Source organism: Haliotis rufescens, unplaced genomic scaffold, assembly GCF_023055435.1.
Source record: "Haliotis rufescens isolate VD_foot unplaced genomic scaffold, xgHalRufe1.0.p SCAF_23, whole genome shotgun sequence".
In the NCBI taxonomy this organism is placed as follows: Eukaryota; Metazoa; Mollusca; class Gastropoda; order Lepetellida; family Haliotidae; genus Haliotis; species Haliotis rufescens.
The window spans coordinates 11,798,755-11,823,253 of record NW_025963924.1 but is presented as its reverse complement, the minus strand read 5'-3'; the positions used below and the strand labels follow the sequence as shown (position 1 = coordinate 11,823,253).

At 36.9% G+C, this 24,499-nt stretch overlaps 1 protein-coding gene across 1 annotated transcript; it reads left to right on the top strand.

The window, feature by feature from the left end:
* The first annotated feature begins 9,927 nt into the window (after positions 1 to 9,927).
* LOC125383488 lies at positions 9,928 to 24,089 on the top strand. The gene is made up of 10 exons (XM_048401787.1): positions 9,928 to 14,217; positions 15,674 to 15,794; positions 16,278 to 16,325; positions 16,601 to 16,645; positions 17,160 to 17,332; positions 17,567 to 17,665; positions 18,493 to 18,560; positions 19,412 to 19,503; positions 19,815 to 19,924; positions 23,207 to 24,089. Exons 2-10 carry the CDS (start codon positions 15,770 to 15,772, stop codon positions 23,558 to 23,560), a joined length of 1,014 nt encoding a protein of 337 aa, XP_048257744.1. The 5' UTR covers positions 9,928 to 14,217; positions 15,674 to 15,769; the 3' UTR covers positions 23,561 to 24,089.
* Positions 24,090 to 24,499: the final 410 nt, after the last annotated feature.

The window sequence follows — 24,499 nt, the reverse complement described above, 5'->3', positions numbered from 1 at the left end:
ACCACAATAACCCATGCCTTCCTTTACCGTCAACCCCACTGGACAAAATATCATCCATTCCAACATTTCCAAAACTTGGAAATACCGTCATTCCAATTGGAAATATGACCATTCCAAAATTTGGAAAGGTCATATTTCCAAGCTTGGAAATGTTTGGAAATGTTTGGAAATGTTTGGATTTGTTTGGATTTGTTTGGAAATATTTGAATACATAGGTGATTTTATGTCTGCTTCTTCTGTCTGCTGGTTAAGCTGTTCAGATCGTTTCCAAAGTGGATTTGCTGCAATATTCTATCCCAACGCTGTAGTTGAATACATAATATTGTTTATAAATGTATTTGACGGTGCAACACATCAAGAATTTACTGCCGCTTCTTCAACTTGTGTGCACTTGAGATTATTATTACGTCGGTAATGCACTCTTTCAAGTGCATCTTTGGCTTAAAGCTTCAAACGAATGCTTTCATAAAATACCCCATTAGATACTTTTCAAATGTTAGGATGTGTTGGCAACACATCATGGTTTTATTGCCGCTTCTTTCAGTTCGTAGGCTTGTATAACGGAACATGGTGGACTTATATGTCTACATATTTGATTTTATGTCACCAAGCTCATTTGTCGATGAAAACATTTCATCTGTAATACGTTACATAAGTGTATCATACTTATGGCCATCATATATTTTGGCAATATTTAGATATCGCAACACATCATGATTTTATTTCAAAGATGCAAAATAAAGGTCACTGAGGGTAGATTTTTTATTTAATTTGTATATAGCGTAGTACAGTGAATTTCTCTTGGTTGTTTAACAAGCTCACATAAAAGATGTAAGCCTCAATAAATTAAGAATTATGTTTCTACTGGTGCTTCTTCTGGTTCTCAGTTTGTTGTTGCGCTTTGTTCAAATATTTTGTAATATGAACTTAGCACCATAAATGATTTGAAATTTATAACAGGATGTACACCACCACAAGAGAGGCATCGTGGTTTTACTAGTGCTATTTTACAAATCGAATATACCTTTATCAGACATGGCGATGCGATTGAACACCGGATTGGTACCCTGTTATATATGGCTGTTTCCCTCTCTGTTTCTCAGAACTAATCCATAAATTGATAGCATTATAACTAAACTGCTGTCGAGGTGTTCATTCCAAATCTTACATTTCACCAAGCCATGCAGAAATAACAAAAATACAAAACACAGGATGAACGTGAATTTATATTCAGGATATCATGTCATAGTTCAAGGTATATGTACAATAAATAACACTTGGGCACATCACTGGGTAATGATCATACATGTATACAATTATATCTACAATAATACACATACAAGAACTAAAATATAGAATGTACAATTAAAATTTCTATTTAAAGCAAAACTTTACAACAACAATAAACCAATAAATTACACACACACAAATCTGTCCCTTGGTGACACAAATGTAACTGTCCTGGTACCTATTTGTCCCTCAATTTTGACGAATTTACCCTTAATTCGTTGAATGGGCATAAACGAAGATGGACCAGAGTCAACATACATGGAAGAGTGCCAGGCTTCCACTGGTCGGCCACAATGGTTTTTTAGTTTATCTTCAAGTTCCCGATACCATTGAACTTCTGCAAGGATGTGTCTCTTCTCTATGCCGTCAACTCTTGCTGAGTGCTGAAGGTATCTCAATACCTTTCCAGGTCTCGGAGAAACCCCCCAACCAATTTTCCCGTCCCCGTCTGTCCAGTAGGCAGTGATGTAAGAAGATCTCACACTTTGAGACTTGGCAGATCCAAAGACTTCTGATCCAAGGTATAGAGTTTTTATTTCCCTAACGGCCGGCAAAGTCTCGACTGTTTCGCCATAGAGGGCTCTGTACATTTCTTGAAGGGAGTGTTCATCATTTTCAGTGAGGCCACGGACTTTATATTTTGAAAAAATGAACCTGTCAATGTCAGTCCACTGAAGGTTTTCAATGTGATGAAGTCGGGATGACATCTGTCGGAGCTGCAAGCATTCACTTGAATTAATCTTGCCAAGAGTACCCACTTTAATGTTAGCTGTAACAGTGGCGATGATCGGCTCAAGGGTGTCTCCAAAGTGAAACTCGTCATCTAAGACCAATCCAAGGAGATGAGAATGGCTTACGAAACGTCTCATCAGCTGCAGTTCTACGCTTTTCTTGTTAGTTGTGTAGTCGCCCAGCATACCATTAAACCGTTCAAAACTGAACAGCCAAAACGAGTAAATGGGTCCAAAGTCCTGAACACACTCAATCAGATGACCATGCAAGTGCATGTTAGGGGTAACTCTGTCACGGCCATATAATCGCTCAAAATTCTCACAGAAGCGCATCAGTAATAAATCTGCCATTTTTATGTCATTTTCAGTTAATACTCGGCAACACAAATATCTACAGGCCAATACAAAATTTCGCCAACATTCTAAATGATCATCAGAAATAACATCCTTCAGTGCATACACAGAAAACAGTAACGTCCAGTTTTTAAACTGGTCTGCACTAAACCCTGCAAAACCGGAGGAAATCTTATGTGGGATGCGACCAATGTCACTTGGACAGTTAACTGCATCCACCTTTGCTTGGATAGTGTCTAAGTTCTTGTCAGTTAGTACACCAGTGTCTCTCCATACATGCAACATATGTTTTGATGTCCCCAGAAACAAATTGTGCATAGGGTCCACAACAGACATTTTGATCAGATCAAGGTATGGCAGCTCAGACAAGACGGAGTATCTTGTTCCATACGAACTCGCAAGTGCTTCTCTATCTGTCTTGGTTCTGGCACTTGTGATGTGTCTAATTTCTCGTATATGCTTTTCATGGGTGCGAGGTATCCACTGAGTTCTGTCAAAACCACTGTAGTCTCTTTTGCCGAATTCACCAGGAAAAGACTTCTTGCACCGAGAACACCCTTTGACGGCTGCATGTCCCAGAAAGCCACATAACTTTCGGCAAGCAGGGATATCACATCCAATGCACATTAAGGCCAAGCGAAATATCTTAGAGTTGAATGAAAAACCTACTGTCCATGCTTCAAGAAGCTCATCAACTAAAGGTTGTACAAAACTGTTTGTAGGGGGTTCTTTCTTCATGTGCGGTATAATACCAACAATGATAACATTCTCACGTTTGTAACGTTCTTCTCGAGGTAGATTGAGGATGACTAAATACATTACACCTACAGAGTATTTGACGTGTTTGAATGGCTGAAACCAGTCTAAATTAAGCATAAGGCCATAGTTTCTCTTCTTCTTCAAATATGTCCCACTGAAGCTCTTCCAGATACGACCATCATACACGTCATGCAAAGTACCATCACTAACGACCCTGTCACGCCATTGTTCACATTTCTCCTCAAAACCTGGTCTTGACAAAAAGTTAAAAAGTGAATCTTTCAGAGATTTAAAATAATAGTTCTTATGTGGTACAAGCTTCTTCTTGCCAGAGGAAAGGGTCATACTTTGTAACAGTTGTGCACCACAAGGCTGGCGATAATGTCTCATTGGGTGATTAGGTTGGGAGACGTTTGAACAAGTCATACTGACTTCTTCTCCTTCGAAAACAGAAATACAGTCAGAATATCTATATATGCTACAGCATGCTGGGCATACAACATAGTGGAAAAAGTTATTGTCGTCAATTCTGAGTAATTTCTTGAGCAGGAAAATAGTACTTGGGAACATCGGTACTACAACAGCAAGGAACTTGTAATGCTGAGCGGCAACGGCGAGAAGGGCATGAAGGTATTTCAGAAGGAATGCGATGGCATTTGAGGAAATATAAAATACAGACTGCCAAATGCAGAGGAAGAAACATGTCCATAAGATGAGTGCCTTAAAAAATGGTTTCACTTCCGGTGAGGCAGGTTGAGAGGATTCAGCTTGCTGAGGTTTTCTCGGTTGAAAACTCTGAAGCAGATCGTCAATCTCATCTTCATCAAAGTATACCTCTTCATCATCGTCAGAGCTGTCTTGAGATGCAGGTTCAGGTTCTGTACTCGGACAAGTGCCTTTGTGTCGTTTGTAATTAGAAGAAGAGGAAAAAGAGTTTCCACAGTCTTCACAGCGTTTTCTCTTCATAAAGGAGGCCATGATTCCTGAAAAAGATAGTAACAAATTAGTAGTTTGTACATAAGATAGACAATACATCTAAACCTGTTACATTAATAAACATACACATCATCCGTTCATGTGGGAAGTACCTATATGCCTACAGCATAAAGAGGTCAATGAACAGATAAATGTTTATTGATAACTATTTCTAAAGTGACGGAATATCCGTTTTGTTAAATATACTTTTAGTATTTTGTGTGTGTGTGTGTGTGTGTATGTGTATGTGTGTGTGTGTGTGTGTGTGTGTGTGTGTGTGTGTGTGTGTGTGTGTGAGGTAGAAGAAGAATTGTACACCATAAAAATGGCTACGTATGTAGTTGGGGTAGATATGTTGAATGCCCGGCCAGTATGACCTTTGAGTCACTACAGTTTCAGTCATTAAAATGCGTAAAACAGTATTTGAGTGAAAGAAAACACTATAAGTGAGTGAAACGAAATACCTCAGTACAGGCACACCCAGTCCCACAACCCCAAGTCTGCATGTATCAATACTCATACCTGCCACATCCTCAATCACTTAACTTACTCACACAATCATCTGACAACATGTTCGCCAACCCTCGTATCACAACGCATGCACGCATGCACGCACGCACACTCGCACACACCCCCACCCACATCACATTCTTCTTTCCCCACCATTATGTCTACGTCAGCCAACATGGATCCATGCACATGCTTTCATACATAATCCATCCTCCCACCATTCCCCAACATCCATCGAACTATAACTATATCCGCCCTCATGTATCGGTATTCGTGCTTTCATACATACATACACCCCTCTACCATTCCCCTACATCCATCGCAGTATAACTATGACTATAACCGCCTTCGTGCATCTGCACTTATGTTCACATTGCATTGCATATGCATCGAATTACACGTTTAAAATATCGTAAATATTTTACAACATGTACATATTATATATCAGCAAACAGAGATTATAACGCAATAGATTTCATCCGTCAAAACATCACAGAAAGAGGGGCAGCCTGGAATTTTACAATGGCATCTGAATGCACTAAGACGTTCAACTGGTCAGGAGGTGAGAGTTGCGGAAGATTACGGTAAACTTCAGTTACAGATCTCCATTACGAATATCTAAAGTATGAATAAAGATCACAGCTTGCTATGACGTGTACTTCATGACTGCAGAATTTGCAATGTCCTTAGCTCTAAATTGTATGTCTAAATGCTTATGTAGACAAAGACCCAAATGTATATAGGCATGACCATATTATATTGTACGCACATATCACCACATTTAAAAACAAAGCTAGATTGAGTCTTTTAAGGGCATTAAGAACTGATACACACAAGGAAATATATTTATGGATGTCAACGGAGGAACACTGCGTTTCGGAATATATACATTCTCCTTCATCAGGTGCATATTATTAAATGCTATGAGGCAGAGAACATATATTTGTACCTGTAAGAACAACAAAAGTAAAACGATAGCAAAGAAGGGAACGCAACAAGGGAAGCCAACAGATAACTGGCATGGCGCTGATTACCCCGCCTCCCGTTTGCCCATTGTCCATTTCCCATTACCAATCATTCATAAGTTAAGTTTTGGCTTTAATTAGTCCATTGATAATCAACCATCAACGTCTATTATCTCCACCCTAAAAATATGTAGTTTACTGAGAAAGTGGTATCCAAATATAATGTGTGTTACTGTTGATCACTTTCTTAAAGGCATTTTGGTTCAAAGCTTTCGGTCATAGAAGCCGTGCCATTTTTCTCTTGTCAGAGGAGTACACAAAGTATACGTCATCTGGACTAACATTTTTGGTTCGGTGGCTGGGTTAGATCGCCAACTTTGTGTTCTGGCGATTGGGTGCCTCACTCACAGTGTGGGTTCAAATCCCGGACGGGACTCAACCCAAGAAAGTACGAGAATCTGTACTTTACTCAGAAAGTGTTATCCCAATTATAACATTTGTTGTCAAGAAAACACAATAAATGTATATTCGGCTTTGGAAGGGTAATGATATCACAGACATATACGGATATTGATGATGACTTGGAGGAGCTTCGTAACGCACGTCTTCTCAATTCAGGGATTGGTAAATCCAAATATGTGTGTGTGCGTGCGTGCGTGCGTGCGTGCGTAAATGTGGGCCAGTTGGATGTTACATAAAACATTTATCTTGAGCGGGATGGTAGTTCGAGTTGGATTAGCATGTTAACAATATGATCTTCTTTAGGCAGAGAATGCCGCGCATGAATGTATTGATGAAATTCCTAGGTACATGGGGCCTTTTCGTCCTCAGGAATACCCACAGTGGAGACTTCAATGGGGATAGGTTGTACTCAATGTGCTACCTGGTAGATTTTGTGTCATCAGACCGGACAACGTTGGTCTTTGACTGATTGTGGCGTAAAACACACTTTCCATTTACTTATATCGGAAATTGAATGTTCATCTTAATTGATATTGTTGAACATGTAATATATTTTTAAAGAAATAAAACAGTGACATAATAACTACAACTTTATGTGAGCGCGAGTAGCTTTTTTGGAATGAGATGAATAAGTCTTATAAAGTTGTAAGCTTCTTCACAACCGTGTAACTATGAATTGACTTTATTGTGTAATCAAAAAAGAGATAGGACCTAAAATAGCCAAATTTCATACGATTTCACTTGTCCACCATCTTGGATGCAAGGCGAAAACATTTCAGCGCGTTTGAAGCCACTGAGAATGCCCCCTGCAGAGTTGGACGAACATTCTGCGGTGGCGCGGCTGAGTTGACCAGAGGCTATCAGCAGTATTTCCTATCCAGGTTATTTAGGTCAGTTGTTTGTGTGTGTGTGTGTGTGTGCGTGCGTGCGTGCGTGCGTGCGTGCGTGTGTGCGTGCGTGTGGACGTGCGTGCGTGCGTGTGGGGGGTGGGGGCGGGGGCGTGGGGGGTGATATTGGGGGGATAGATGATAGATTTAGCAACAAGTAAGGTCATCTTGAGTGGGGGGGTATTCGCAGATGGATTAGCATATGAACTATGATTCTCTTTAGGCCGAAAATGAGGATCCACGATGTTCGACCTGGTAGAAGTGTTATCAAACCTCACAGCATTGGTTTTTTGACTGACTGTAGCGTCAAAACAAACTCATTCATTTACTTGAACTGAATGTTCATCTTAATTGTTATGGATAGTCACGGAGCCATGATCCAGAGAACAGGGTGTCATTAGATAGAAATAAACTAAGTAATAATAGGATTACCAGAAAAACGGGGTTTTACACACAAGCCAATAAACTGCGCTCATTAACACCAGAGTAAGTCAGTACAAGATTGAAAACTGCCCCATAATTATGTATGACATGCTTGTCGGGTATTGCTACATATATATGTGAAAACAAAGTTATTAAAATGAAGAGCAAAACTGATGAAAGTTAACAATAAACGTGTATACGTGTTATATCGTCACTGCAAAAATAATGATTGTTTTTCTTTAGTATTAACATTCAAATACGTTATATATGTATCTGTATTAGCGATATTGTCTTTGTTCCGACGGTGAGTCAGCGTTAGCCGTAGTTATCTCGTAGTATAATTGAATTTCTGAAGACATTACGATACAGTTTTTCTGATGCATCACGTCTGCACTAGCGCTTGATAACAGCCTTGTGTTTGGGTGTTTCAGTGGTTTAAATCGCTGCTCTTGATATTGTTGATTAAACTTTGATACTGTGAACAATATAATGTTATGTGAGAGGTTGACTTTAGAACGGTAACATACTAATAGTATATAGGATGACATAAACAGAACAATGAGAAGTTCGTCCAGATTAGTGTATAGGCAACATTTAATAATTAAAATAATTACATTCAACAACTCCCCTTTTAAGTCCATTTTCCTGACTTATAAGTAAATGCAAGAACAATCGGCCGGAATAAAATGTATAGTTCTTGTCCACTTCCATATGACTATATAGCATACAATAAGCTATCGGGTCCCGTTTAGATCGGTTTGGGCGGCAGCCTAGATAGCCATAGAATAGTTTCATCTTGGAATCTCCCATATCACTGGGGCTCCTCTTTAATTTAAATGGAGTTACTCGTTACGATTCCGAACCTTCACGTGACTGAGTTTATGAACCATTGTCAAATAGTGGTGACATTAAATCTAGGAAACAATACGCGAAGTCGCGCATGCACAGAACGGAAAATTTGGTCAAGGCATTAAGTAATCCGCATGCGCAGAACGATTGATTTCAGTACTTCCGCTAAGCGCTTCGAGTGCAGCGTCAAACGCGGGCCTGTAATCTAACACGCGGAGACTGACCAATGAAATCTGAGAAGTAGAAATACCGGTAGACGCTGTTGCTTGATTGACAATGTCAATCAAGAAAGGGAGGAGCTTAACGCTATCGTTCTCTCCCAGTAAATTCCGATGTCAAATAACGACGTTATTTGGACGGAAAAACGATGGTTTGAAAACGTCCAAATAACGTCGTTTTTCCGTCCAATGACCATATACGGAAAAAACCGACGTTTTCGTGTTTGCAGTGTAAGGATGCCACTGTCTTAAATATACATGTTAAAAACTAGTAAGCACTATTTCTATGGTTTACTATTTCTATAGCAGAATATGCAGGTACAATTTACTGACGAAGAACTGGACGAAAGGTTTGGTTTAAATGCAGTAAAGTCACATGCCACATCTTAATGTCATTCCATACAATAAACACTTGCGACCAAATACGTATTCATGGTGATAGTGTTTACAGAGATCGAGTTTCTGTGCCAGTTATATAATGATAAACTTATACAGCCTTTCAAAAAGCAATAATTCATTAAATAAAAATTGATGTAATGCTCAAGCCATAGCTTCGTCACGTCCTTATACGATAACAATAAAAACGTGAATCCATACACTTTTAGGTTAATCATATTGGTTCTACCATGATGTTAGCCTGTTCTGGATTCTGATGTGGTCAGTCAAACTGAATCAGAGGTATCAAAGGAGTGTAAGTTGTCTCGTACGAAAGTATCAATATAACATCAGTCGGTAAAATACTTCGAACATTTATACCATCAAATCTAAGTGGACTTAACAAATAATGAATAATTAATATTTCGGTGTGAAATGCAATTAAATTGGTTATGGACCGCGAAATAATGCTTAATTTCACATATAAATCTAGTATGAAAGGTTTTTAATGCTGCGTTTGTTGCTTTCAACTGTCGTTTGTTTCGTGGCGTTCTTGTACAAAATCCCACCCCTTTCATATTATCATCGTTGAAAGCAAAGAGTTCATACGCAATTCTCACTATGTTCACATAATTATATATTCTCTCAATTAAAAACAAAGTATTTTTGTTTCCAAAATAACACGATCTATTGTTGAAGTTGCCAGAATACTTATAGATAAATAGTCATTGGATTTGTCATAGTGAGTCGTATATAGTGTTTCCAACATCACTCTTATTGGAACAAGAAGTATATTGACACTGTATTCATATATGAACCGTTCACATTTATTTGTAGTAAGATAACTAAAAACGAGTCAAGAGGCGTCACTCTATTATCTAACAGAACCCTAAACGAATTAACAGACATTAAAACGGTAAGTTTTCGAAATATAATCAATACCCCATTCTACAGTTCAATATTTCTCTAGTGCATGCTCGCCTCAGACTCGGGTTTAGTTATGTAACTGGTCATGTATAAGATTTATATCTGAATGCTTGATGAACACAACGGATCCAATTCTGTTTTAGTGCATGGAAATTACAGTAAAGTTAAGATCTACAATAACTGGTTGCGAGTTAGTTACAGTTTTATAATTTCCCTGTATCAAGAAGAAAAGATTTGGCATAATGCTCAGGTCGGCAATTAATGGTTGGCAGTTTTATCTCTTTCTAGAGTGATAGCTTTCATTATGGAAGAATGATATTTGAATTTCACACTTTCTAAAGTGACGGTTATCTGAAGATTGTCAACATATTCATCTTTTGAATTCCGATTACCCTCACGTGTATCTTATCATAACATTTTACGCATAAGTCTTTATTGGTTCTCGCTATTGGTGAAATTGTGCCGTCTATGTACGACTATGATATTTTTAATATATCATAGTTCAAAAGACGTTCTCGTCAACTACGGACATACCCAATGTCGTATTCTCGTTATGAAAAACCTACCTCGCAGTCGTGAAATGGTATCAAGGACACTAAACTAATTAAATATTTTATCTGGGAGTGGTATAGCCGGAGTTGTACTGAGACATTTCAGAAATTAACATACTCTCGACTCACATTCACTTTCGACAACTTAGACAGTAGTTTCGTATGGTATGAAAGCAACTTCTAAATCTGTTTGAAAAATCGCAAAGAAAAGCTGTTTACATGTAACGCATTGCCATCTAATCTACATCATATCGTCAAACAAGACATTGTTTTCAGCTTTCATTAATCAATATCTTCTACGCAACATAACATCTACATGGGAGAAGTAAAATGATTACTTACTTATTCAGTTGTTAATCCGGCCCTCTCCAGAAACTTGACCAGTTTCTTAATCTACGATGAATGGCAACTTGAGCAGGCAGCTGGGCAAACACAGGAATGTGATGATTGTTGAAGCATACCAATCAGGGTATACTCTGCCGCTGAGGAGAACGTGTCATATAGCACCAATGACCTACCACGTGACATAGCGAGCAGTCACGTGATATGTTACGCGCGAGAAGTTAATTCCATGGTGTGCAATAGTCTTCATTCCAAACTGACGCCATCTTTCAGTGCTTTTATACAAACAACATTATATTTTATTCATTTAGTTTTTACTTACCTTTTTTAAATAAAATTCACTTTCTGTGAAGCAGACGTTAAATAAACGAAAGAAACAACTCATTTTAGTATCTGAAGTAATCCTTAACTTATTATCTTAAAACTCACCTCTAGTTTTTACATAATATTCAGTTAGATTATTTACCATATCTTGTTTTGTGTTTGTACCCGTCGGGCACATCCCATTTGTGAAGCCGATGTTGAATGATGATGTGACACTCCCACTCCAAATAAAGGGGATAATAGAATATAAATATTTCAGATAACACTTACTGTTACCTTTAATAAATCTTTTCCTTGTTGTTGTTTTTAATGAATAAAAATAGCTTTTTGGGGTGATTTTTTTGTATCTAAAGATGGTAACCCGGCATGATGAAAGGACAATGTATGAAACGATGAAACAGAAGCAACATATATAACGGAATACGGTTGGTCCTTATAGCCTTCTGTTCTATTTGTAGGAACAGACTAAGCAAGAATGCTTCGCTGTGAACTTAATTTTTTCAGTGAAACCCCTATCAAAATACTACCCTTGTTTCTCTTTTCAAAGATTCTAGTTTTCACCTGTTTTGTCTGGTTTAAATTTAACAGTTTTTATTCAGAAAGGCCATACGCCTTTCATACGACAATTCACTGCAATAATGATGAGAAAAACAGATTGAGTTATATCATTGTAGATACAATTACTGGTAGCTGCATATTATATTTTGGCACTATTTACCACGAAAAGACCAAATCATGAGCAAATTTAACTGAAATGTAAAGTGGCTACTCTTTATATTTATTTTCTTATCTTCCTTGTCTATAATCATATGACATTGCCTATGAAATTTGAATAAATAAACAAATATTTTGTTTTCCCATACCGACTGACGATTGTCGTAGAACAAAGATCGTTTCTACAATAGAGGGCCTCATTAGTAATATTTGAACTAATATATTATATTTTGTAAACGCTTTTGCTGGCTGTGACCTAGGCAAACCATGATGTTTTTAGAAGAATCTGCTTTGTTTAAATCACAATCACTGATCCAAACATGTGCGCCAATATGTTAATCCTTCAATAAGATTATCTTATCGTGAGAAGAAAGGTGCCGTTTATGAACTGTGCGTTGCGACTCAACGTTCAACTGAATTGTGAAAACATTTTAGTATTGGGCAGAGACGTCCACATTATACAAATTCTCACTTCCGTTTAAAAAATCCAAAATGCATATATACTTATACGTCTGATGGCCAGTTACGTTTCAAACGCGTTGAAAAAAGGCTGTTCATTATCTTGGATCGACTTTTTGCAATGGAAGAGGCATCACTGCATGGAATTTGGTCAGAGTCAGGAGAAAGCTCAGGTAAGACCAAATATCTACATATTTATTTATGTAAAGACATCGGTTTATTTCTGTGTAAATCACCATATAGAGGAGATACATTATCGTTCGATATTATTATATTATGCAAAACATCACACATAAGATTATGAAATGTTTTCCCTTTCTGAGATATTGCTCATATCTGACAAATATACATACATTGTAAAGGAATCGTTTAGTGCCATATACATGAATATAGAAATGTAATGACTACTCTATTAACATAAGACGTTCGATATAGAGTTGTGAACGGACCTAACAATTTACATCTACCATCTTTTATTATCTCTGTCGCAGAAAGCACACTTCGTTGTGAACTGCAGTGTTATAGTGAGAACCTTTGACACAGAAGACAATTATTTCTAAAATATTTTCTAAAATAACGTATCGCTTTACCGTATGCATGTACATAGTATAACGTTAGTTGTTATCTATTAGATTTTTGATCCCCGTACATTGCTAAAACTGCACAATGCGACACCCGGGTATACGACTATTAAAAAACCTCCAATACAACAATGTTGATAAACAAAGATTATTTGTGATATCTACAAGCAGTGTCACAATAAAACTGAAGATTTTGATTTTGTATCGCCTATGAAAAGTAATTTATTCTGCAAACATGCAGTGCCACGGAAACTCTAACTATCTTTTATTAAGAAGCTGCATATGTGTTATTTCGTTTAAACAATTTGTAACTACAGTTTGAATCCCCTTTTTAACATGGACATATTATACACTTGATGAGATTGTTTGCGCGGCTCAGTTCTCAGTTCACATGTTTGACAAATGGCACTATAAAACGTTGGTAAAAATATCAAAAACAGCCTTTTTAATTTGGAATAGTATATGCCCAATGACGGTTTGGCAGAAACCACAAAAAAGTATAGATTGTCAATAACATGTCGCACATACCGGGCCCTAGTTCAAGATCAAAGATAATTGCCGCCTTGGAATGTCTAGCGGAATGATTGACACCTGTTATCACTGTAAATGTCTTGTCAAGGCTTGACTAACGATGACTCAACGCCAATTTAAAGAGGACATTACCACATGTTTATTGATAAACATTGAGAATAACCATAGACAGTATGGCGCCGCTTAATTTGACTGTCTGCCGCTTTCACACTGATTTGACAATATGCATAGGTAACACGCGTTACTGCCGCATGAGTTTGTTATTTTCTATGATGGGTAGTGATACGTGTGCGATTTATTTGCAATGAAACTTAGCCAATTCTCTATGACATCGGCATTTGTGCACGGGAACCACGGCGTGTATGTTTATTTCTCTCAAATCGTAAACGTAATTATTAATTACTACAGTCACCTACTACAATATTTTGGGTTATTTGTCATTTGGATATTTTCTTAATAACTTAAGACAAATAATTGATATATGAATTATTTATATTAATATGAATTCAGGCTCTTGAAATAGAGTTTATTAACATCATTCCTCTATTTGGCTGGCATTTTGAGTAGATTGTTCTGACTAAATCTAGTTCCACCATGCAAACTACATGTTTTCCTCTGAATTTATAATCAATATCTCTTCAATTGTAATTATTCTACCTGCGTTTTATGTTATAAGAAAACCGAACAGTTATCATCATTCGATAGGACAAAGGCTTAACTATGCTTCTTACCCAAACTACCAAACTAAGTATTCAGATGTGTGACCATATCCCTACAAACACGCTAAAACCAAGCAATCCCATTTCACTTACATATTGTTTGAAACACATGCTAGTCAATCGCAAAATACTGATTCGCATTTTAGATTCAAGGTAAGCAATGCATTATATACTTACAACATATTTATCATGTTCAATTTAAGGATCCGAATACCAGATCGACGAGGAGGACAAGAGTGACACATCGTCGGAATTTGCCACCAATTACCAGGTATTAATTGAAATAGTGAATAGATTATTCACTGATTATCCGGGGAAGTTAACAATTTTTGATTTAAACAATATTTCATTCGGAAATAATATAACGATACAGAATAGGGAAAAGGTGAACCGAAAACTAAATATCTATACTAAGTCTAACATCTTTCCTCTTACAATAATGTACGCAGTAACTATATTCTAATGTAAATGAATAACATTAATGTAAAAAGGAAATACAGTGAGACAATTAAGTAATGTTGTATCATTTATTTCGGTTTCTTCATGTCCCAGGAAACTATACGCTGATCTCTTGTAATAGAGTAACATGAATGTTTTATTAGTAGACTGAATGTGTGTCTGTATGAACTGAATTGTATCATCATAGTGTTGACCCAAAAGGAATATCGCCAAGGTGAACGAGACAAAAATATTGAAAAAAATCATAGAGTAGGTTAGGAAAAAAAGTCATGGGAAAAAAATCATAAACAATAAAATCTGTATGCATATCAGTTTTATTCAAGTAACAACAAGTGATCTGAAGACTAAATAAATAAAGTCCTGTTCTGTTCTGAAGACGCCGTCATGATTAGTTGGCGCCAGCCTAGACTGTCCAATCAACGTGAATATACAAACCGTGATGTTACTTGACCAGTTGATGGCACCTGTCAAACTCAAAGTGCCCCTGGTCCTCCACCCACCATGTGTAATACTTTCGCGCACTTGAACGTTTTATGTGCAGCTATATCACTGTTAGGCTGAGTGATGAGAGAATAAATTTGGTCGTTTTTGTTAACGATCGTTTTTATGTTCAACCTGGTAACCTTATAAGTGACTAACTGTTTTATCATGATGAAATGAAACATAAAAAAATAATCAGAGGGAATGACGGTCGCATTTTTCGCATACATGTCATGCTCGCATTAATTTCATGATTTACTCAAGATAGATTTGAGCAACGATCATGTTTGGGTAAGGGAGATAATTTTGTCTCCGCTTGCAATTGGTTTCAATCGGACGAGCAGCTCCGAGATCGCAGCTTGACTGTTCGGTACGGCCGAAACGCGGCATCCATGTTGTTCACGCTCCTTAGATCACGCGGCCTCATTGGCCTGACGAGATATAGCTCTACATGCCACTATCGCTTTGCTTCAGTTTCTGCCAGTCTATACCTTTCTTGAATCAATTAACGATTTCATTGTCAAAGTGGTCTGATTTCAGTAATGTTAATGAAATCGGTGTTGTAATATATTATAAACTTGAACATTGTGCACTATCTGTTATACATCTGTCAGTTATATATGTAATATTCATATTGTCAGGGATTGTTTTACTAAATGTGTTAACACTTATATCACCCGTTTACATCATCTGCTGCTAGTGTCGAAAACAAGTGTTTGACGAATTCAAGTTTTACCTCATAACCATATTGTGGAAACATTTTAATTTTGTATTTGGTCTCATCGTAGAGTCCAGTCAAGCGCAAGAACAAAATCTTGAGACAAAGGGAAGAAAATGGAAAAAAGAATAGATTAGGAAGCGGTCCAGTTGCCTCATCTACACCTATGACAAGAGTTTACGACTTTTCAGGTATTTCTTACCGAACTTTACAATAATGGTTCCTAATTAGTGGCCAGGTTGAACTGTTGAAATGTGTCTGTGATTGCAGAAAGTGTCTCTCATAACCTGTAATGGGTTGTTCATACATAATTGTTTTAAATAGATTTTATATTGTAAATATGAGGTGAGACTGTAATAAAATATCTGTCTGTAATTACGACAAGTAGGACTGACCGTTAGCTTTAGCAGTCCACGTGAAGCAAAAAAAGTATAACGTTTGTGACTCGCCTGCAGTCGCAGATGAATTTCTTTACCTTTTTAAATGTCCAGGGCTCAATCATCAAAGAAAAACACGAACTGTAAATTATTGTGCATGGCAAAATGTATATAAACTTTGCAAATGTATGCAGTCTAAAAACTATTATGTTCGAGCAATAAAGCACGTTCAAGATAACTGATTCATATATTTTCATCAACCCAAGCCCATGTCTTAAATTGTACTTTTCTATGCAGATGGCGAAGATGACGGTCAGGACTTACTGAGAAGAGCCTCAAGCTGTAGTATGTATTTTCATCAAACACAATTCTATGAGCAGGTTCATGAATTTTCTTGTCACATTCGTGTAGTTTAACATGTAATTTGCTTTCATTTCAATCAGAGATTATCGTAGGTATGCTTAGACACGCAGTTATTTTCAACATCTAAATGGATATTCATAAAGATAAATGAAATCCGTATCCATCGGCGATCAATGGTATGTAGTGCATCGATGTGTCTGCAATTTGCTTAGAAAATAGCACTCATACGGCATCTGATAAACAAATTAATGTTTCAGAGAAACAAGCTGCAATTCAAGCTGAGACTCCTCGTATGAGACAAGGTATGTCACACAACGTATGAAATGATTTTTCGCATTGTATGAATAATCATACATTTATATGATTTTGGCACATCTTTAGCTGCCACAAGATACGCGGAATGACACAGGAGGAACATCTCCATTATTGATAAGGATTGCTTAATCGACATTAAAATGCCCTAGCTAATGATATTCAAACACTCATTCGTCAACACCAATTACATTCGACCAGCAACAAGATCATTTAATGTAACTATCCTTTTTATGTTTGCCGCTGAGGCTTGTCTTATATTCCAGCGGGATTTCAAATGACTGCAACCTAGTGCTTATAACACTTCAGATTGCAGTTGATGGCAAAATTAGCTTACTCTTTTTAATAAGAATATCAAGGAGGGGTAGTTCTGTTTGGCTCGAATATATTTTGAATTTGATATTTGAGTGCATATTTTGGAGAAGGTTGCACTTGAATTTTTCCCAGAACGTAAAACGGTCATCCAGGTGCTATGTAAGTATTTAATGTTTCTCTTAATTACAGGAAAGTCAATCCCCTATGCGGAATTTCTCCAACTCATGAGGGTCATGGAAGGACGACTTCACAGGGCCATTACAGATTTGAAGGGCGAAGTCGGCGACCTTAAAAAGGAAATTGGAAACTTAAACAGCGAGGTTAGAGACCTCAAGAGCAAACTTACTGAAAAGAATACACAGGTAAGTGATGATAGTCAACACTGTATTCAGTTTAAAATGCATTCTCGATATGATTTATCGTGTTTCAAGGGGAAAATTATAGTTAAATATATATTTACGTGTCATTACAAGGAAACATTGATTTTAAAAATTGCATCCAGCCAGTGTTGGATCATGCGATATAACAGTAAGTGAACTAGTAGGGCATACCATGATACGTTTCACCGTCAATTTTCACTATATTTGTATTTCCAGGTTACCGCCCTAACTGCAAAAGTTACACGTTTGGACAACAGGGTCCAGGAACCAACACAAACTTCGACCAAATCCAGCAAAGTCAGTACAAACATAAGGGTAAGATCCCAGCAAAACATCAAAACGGCGGATATGTGGAAAACCGTGTTTAGCGACCGAGATTATACAGCTCGTTAAACGAGGGCAATCAACATAAACTATGTGTTGTTATTGGGAAGAAAAACACCATAACGATTGTTTTCCCGATGTACTCGGCACTAATAAGCGGATTAAGGTTCAATTCAGATACTTTCGGCTTGAAAGCATTCACTTTCTTTATCTAAAATAATATTTGGCATGGGGGAGATTGCACTAGTGTAATGATAAAACACCACTTTGTTTACAATCAAGTTGTAAACAATCAAGTTGTAAACCAACGCATGGACCTGTTACTGTTGTGGTACGGTATATTGTAGACATGGAGCATAGAGTGTTTTTGTATGTTGGATGAGTGTGTTTGGATGAGAAAGTGTTTGTATGCGTGAACGTTGTGTTTGTGTCCAGAATGGTAAATGCGTATGAGTTTCGTATGTACCCCGGTATGCAAGTATGAAAGTAATTATGTCTTGAGTGTATGTGTGTGAACGTTACGTAAATTTGTGCATGGAGGTATCTGAGTGAGGTAGGTATGTTGTGGTGTGTCCACAGAGGTGGATGTGGGATGCAACTGTATTTTATTGTAATTTTTTAATTTTTTTTAAATGGCCAGGTGTATCTATTTTAAATAGCTTGGGTTCAGCAATCGCATTAATTTCACGATTTACAGTAATCGATGCGTTTCTCATAAGACAATATCAAGTTTCGATAGATTTATCTCACAGATAAAATCACCAATATTGATTCTTTCTATTGTCTGTTAACTATATTTTATCAATTTTCTTCCTTAGGCAGCATTGAAGGCAGCGATCGACCATGCTGAAACTGAGAAAGGGTGGACTATGGAGCCTATGTTCACGTAAGTATCGTAGTGTGCAGTGATCATTTTGGAAAGGACGATATGTTCATTCTGTTACAATCATTTAAATAATTCGAAAATATCATTTTTACCATACTTGACAACCATTTGTTTGGAGTCGACTTACACCAGGAAAACGCTGTGGCATTGTAAGCACTATTTCTGTTGATATGTGTATCTTTGCGTCTGTGAGACCGAGTATGTAACCTATATAATTATTTATCTCTTTTTAAACCCTTATAGGTTTGTCGCTGATAAAAGTTAATCAAAACTATCAAAAGTCATATGTAATTTATCTTTGTTTCACTTATACTTTTATTACAGTACTTTTTATTCAGATGAATAGATAGGCTTGTTTTAAAATCTTATCGCATTTTTAGTGTTCATTTTACCTCCATAATCAATGAACGAGTCGCAAAGTTTTGTGTGCCTCAAGTTTTTCTGATAAAATTGGAGGTACATCCGAAAAAGACTGTTACGCAATTTTGGCAAAAATAATATTTTCTTAATACCACCACGATTACTTCTCTTCCATGAATCCCGTTTCAGTAGAAAATAGTCATAAATAAAGTCTTAGGAATCTTTGTAATGGGAAATTATATGAGACAGTCACATAAATATATATCTTTTTGTTATTTTTGTACCAGAAAACTGTACCACCAATATATCTCAAATCTAAACGAATATGTCTTAATTATGCAGTGAAATTATACCTAATAATCTTGCTTCTTTTAGTTACTTCAAAATAAGTTAATAAGTTCATGCTGAAGTCGTTAAAGAAGATGATATGTAATAGTTATTGGCATATGTATATTTCTGGTCATATAATAAAAGTAAAACATTTGTTGCAGGTTGGAGTCCGCACAGAATCGACAAGTTGTCAAATACATCTGGGACTTTTCTAAGGTGATAGCTCCAAGCATGACAAAACAGGAATTTAAAGGTATTTTTATCATTTAAGTGTATTTCAAATGCATGTGTCCGTCATGTACATTTTTAAAACATTTCAATTCCATAAGTCAATGCAAAGGTACACATGCCTACTAGTGGAAAGATTTAAACCTTTTTTCAGTGTTTTGAAATGACTTATCTATGATGCGTAACATTCCCATTAGTCTGTCAGGAAAGAATTATATGCAGCATTCACAGGTAAACTAATGGTTAAAGACTTGCTGTACACTATTTAAAGATATGGAAAAAAGACCGGTATGTTGCAGTTCACATCCAAATAAGGAAAGAAACATTATGTTCCAGATGGTATGACCAGGATCATGTTAACGAAGAAAGAGAAGCTATCCCGAACACGTAACGGAAAAGAGAAAGAACACACGGACGCGTCCAGAAAGAATTCAAGGAAACTGACGGTAAGTTGAAAGATTTGTGTTGCTGGAGGGATTAAATACCCCCTTAGGATATAAAATTTGGATTATTGAAGATGAATTTTGAGTGAAGCTTAACTTGGGCAAAGTAAGGCCAATTGTTGGAAGTGTTTGAGGTGTGACTTTATATAGGCCTGTTGGCCATGGCCGCCGAGTTAAAAAAAAGAGAAATTTAGAATGAGGTGAGTGGCGCCTTATTAATATATAATTAAAAGGTGCCCAGTGGAGTAAGGTTATAGGGAGAGGTGGAATTTGGAATACATATGTTTTTTGCAGAATTAACAGCAGGATAGATTAGAATAGAGAATTTTATTAGGACAAACGGGGTGTATAAAAATTGGTAAATTGCCTGCTTTTAATATTTACCTATTTACCCTTATATAGTTTACACCCCGGGTAATTTTCTGTAGTTTATATTATGAGTGTATATATATACATAGTGCCCCAGGTAATTTTACAAGTATACACTACAATTCTAAGACGGAAAGGCCGTCATGTGTTGTCTAGACTGTCCAATCAACGTGAGTTAACAAACCGTGATCACTTGACTAGCATTGATTAGCTTGTCTATAATGCCCACCTTTGTAACATGTCAATATATTGCTTTGTCATTATATCATTGTAATTAGTGCTGAGAAAATGTTGTTATGAACAGTGGCACGACCATCACCCGACACCTGTATATATTCAATGTGTTACGTGACAGACTATTTCTATTATCCCCCAGTCTCTGTCTTGTTAGTTAACGCCAGAGTCGACACACGCGTAGCTCAGCTATTTTAGTCAGTCTTCTAATGACTGGGACAACACACACGACTTGTGTAACTTGTTTATAATTTCAATCACTGTTCAGAAAACATTTGTGGAGGTGTAATAAACCACAGGCGCGAAAGAGATTTTTTTTTAACCTTTAATATGAAAGTATATATTTTACAAGAGCTTTTTGCCAGTCTAGCTACCACTCGCTCGTCTTCTACATAAGAGTAAAAGTGGGGCACATCTCTGCCGGTATTCTTCCATGTATTCGCATAACAGCTTCGAAATAATATTTTGGGCGTCCATTGATGCACATATGCATCGGAGAGTCAACTAGGACATTGGCAAATGAATTCATGTAAATGCAATATCATCATACAACGTGTTTAGAAAATAATAAGAAGAAGAAGATTCCAAGCGATGCTCCCGAGTGCTTTGCCGGTACTGACGTCAGTGGTTAGGGCTTGTGGTTTTGCACATTAGTAGATAATAGAATCCAGTCAATATATATAATATCGTTTTTTAAGTCTTTCACAGTATTTTAACCTGTGAAATAAACTCATCATAATACTTATTAAGAGGTGTGTCGCTAATCACCTCGGGATATCTTTGATATTCCATGTATAACTTTGCTCTGACTTATTGAATTTCCTATTTACCTGGCTTGAATCAATTCATATACAGAAGAGTAAAACGACTGAACCTGCATACATTTTAAGCGGTCATTGATCAAAGGATATTATGAGGCGTACTACTTTTTGTTTGTCAACATCACGCCTCGAAACATTTTATAAAGTAAGCCGTGACTGTTCTGTTGTTAAAATTAGGTATTACTGAAACGGATTTTTGAGCAGTTGTCAATATATGAAATAATAGGTCATGTGTATCCATTAATGCCCATCCGACGGATATGTTTCCATTACCAAGCCTAGTAAGGCAAGGTTGCCTGTTGTCCTCAATACTATTTTGTGTTGAGCAATACGATTTAGCAACAAAATTTAAAAAATCATTGGCTTGCTATTATATGCGTATGAATTTCTCTTTTAACAGCAGGGTTTTGCCCGGTCTCAGTAATATTGAATTGTATAAACGTTGTTAGGTAAGGTTTAAATCTTACCATTTCTTGGTAGTTATTATTGTCGTTGCAAGAAATTAATAGTTTCTTTTAAATGTAACTTGACGAATTTACATTGCACCCTCAATGTAAATGTGTTGTCAATATATTCAAATAGTTGAAATCATTTCCTAAATAACTAATGTTACACAAATAACACTTTCCGCCATAAAAAGGTACATAACGCCATCTTTCTACCTTTATAGAAACCCTGAGCGTCACCCAATGACCCTAATAAATCTGTCACCCGCGGCCGCATGTATATGCACATAGAAAATTGGTTAGAGGTAGATATGCCACAAATACAATTACAGAAACTCTCAGAATATGATAAATTAGGAAGCATTTGTTTTTAATGATTTAAAGAATGGTTTATCTCAAATAAAGAAGGCCAACAGACAATGCCTATATGAAGTTCCCTCCAGACAAATTCCTTCCACATAATTTACTATTGCATCTCAGAGGACTGTACCTTGGGTACTGAAACAGATAATGAACATTACCCTGATAAAAGTAACCACAACTAGAAGATAAATTATGAGGAGCAAATCTATCAAATTTGTAGCCATTTATTTCACTACGTTCTTATCTAAATGTACTATGTACTATCCAATTCTTTCCGTTACCAAATATTCTATATTGATGAGTTACATTACTATCGATCCGGACTTTCGTTGTCAAACATGTTAAATCGACACAAATTAGCCTCGAGCAGATCACCACTCAGCTGCCCAGCCATTCCACAGAGATTTTTCTTAAATTGTTCTGATAAACAAAACCAGAATATCGGAATCGTAACTGACATATCTCCCTTACTTGCGATATGTTCCAATGTTGTTAGAAATGTCGTGTCATTTTAAAACGTATATAAATCCAATCATACCTTCAGATCATTGTTGTAACATGTCTTTTGGTAGTATATTTATCTATACTACGAAATGTTTCATGTTTCATACTCTGTGGGGAGTGACTAATATTCACACCAAGTACCAGATAGATAGTTAGGAATGTAACGATGCGTATAACTATAGTTGCTGCAATTGCTTCTCTGAAATGAGAATAAAATGTTTCATGTTTGTTATTCCTGCATTAAAACGTCTTAAATAACTCCTGCTTGTACGCAGTGAGTTTTACTTTAGGAGTTCAACTGCAAATAATATGTACTATGAGTTGTAAGTTAATGTTACTGAAACTTGAAGATTATCTGTAGACTTCTTTTTATAGATTTAGATATATATTTCTTCCCATTTACAGAATTTCGATTTATAGTGACTCTAAACACAACATGCTCAGGACAAACTATTCTACTGAAGTAATGGGCACATTTCTGTTTTGTCTTCGTTTTATTTCGTGTTTAAGAAAGGTGGGTGTTATAAAGTGAACGGATTTGCTTTCAGAAAAGCAGAAACCGTGTAACTGGCATTGAAAAATCCGAACTACCTCATCACACAAGGACCAAGTACATTCGAGTAATGAAAAAAACGCAGCTCATGTCGTCAGAAGAGAGTTCGGTCGACGAGGATGGCAACCGGGTCTTCAATGTGAGAAGGAGGGACTGGGAGAGTCATGAAATGAGGGCCGCTAAAAACGTGGCCGACGAGACATTTAGTAAAACAACCAAGACAGCAGCGTCCATCGTACCACGGACGAGACGAATTACAGGTGTCTCGTCATTTGCACCACCTCCTGCCTGGTTGCAGAAAGAAGACAGCTGGGTCAGCTCAGCACTGACATACCATGGAGTAGTTTAGAATCATCATCATTCATATCCTCATCAGAACATGCTTACTTACTTACTAAAAGGGGTGTTTTTATAGGTTAGGAATTTTAGGGTTTATTGGCAGCTTGTTTTTTGTCCTTTTTTTTAAATGCGGCCAAGTAGGCCTGGTTTGATTAGATATATGCTTAGTGCTTCAAAGGTTTAAAGTCATGTAGGGGGTTCAGTACAGTCATGTGATTGTTGCAATTTAGTGAGGATTGGAGTGTTGTTTGGTCTGTGTTGCTGGTAATGTGTTCCATAAAGTATTGAATAGGGCGCTCTAAATGTAAATGTCACACGGGAATAATACGTGTTCGGGCGTTTCTTTTTAAGTTGCAGTGGGGGTATTTACCGGTTTGGTGGTTTTTTTAATTAGGTGTAGGTGAGAGCTTAACTTAGTGTGGCCTGTTTGTAGTTTGGTTATTACTCTGTCAATGTTTTTGGTTTTATGATGGATATGTTTTTTTGAGTGGCGTTTTAGTTTGCAATCATATTTCTGATTGTTATTTTGCCGCTATTCTCCTTTGAGATACTTTTAACTTCTTTTTTTTTATTTTGGTAGGTTGATGCTTGGGATGCTTACTTCTTCTAATTTTAGTGCTGATTTGGCTGCTTTGTCTACATGTTCGTTGCCAAACACCCCAACGTGGGCAGGGATCCAAACTATTTCTATGTCTTTACCTAGTTTACGTAGATTGTTGGCGCTTTTATCTGTTGTATTAGTTTGGGGCGTTTTTTGTGGTTTTGTTTTTATGGCCTGGAGCCCACTTAATGAGCCGGGATGCGCATGAATCACGGTCGTCAAAACGAATATATTTACCAATTATATGAAGTCAATTAGCCAGTTCAAGAGACAATACCCTGGTGTAATTACGTCGCATGCCTCTGGTTCACGGTTCGTCTGATCTCCCGTCATAAAACCACGATGTTT

Bases quoted from the DNA above. Each gene is read 5' to 3' on its own strand.
- LOC125383488 (XM_048401787.1), top strand. From the start codon at position 15,770: ATGACAAGAGTTTACGACTTTTCAG. The intron at 16,326-16,600 runs GTATGTATTTTC...TTAATGTTTCAG, and splicing joins GAGAAGAGCCTCAAGCTGTA to AGAAACAAGCTGCAATTCAA. The intron at 18,561-19,411 runs GTAAGTATCGTA...CATTTGTTGCAG, and splicing joins ACTATGGAGCCTATGTTCAC to GTTGGAGTCCGCACAGAATC.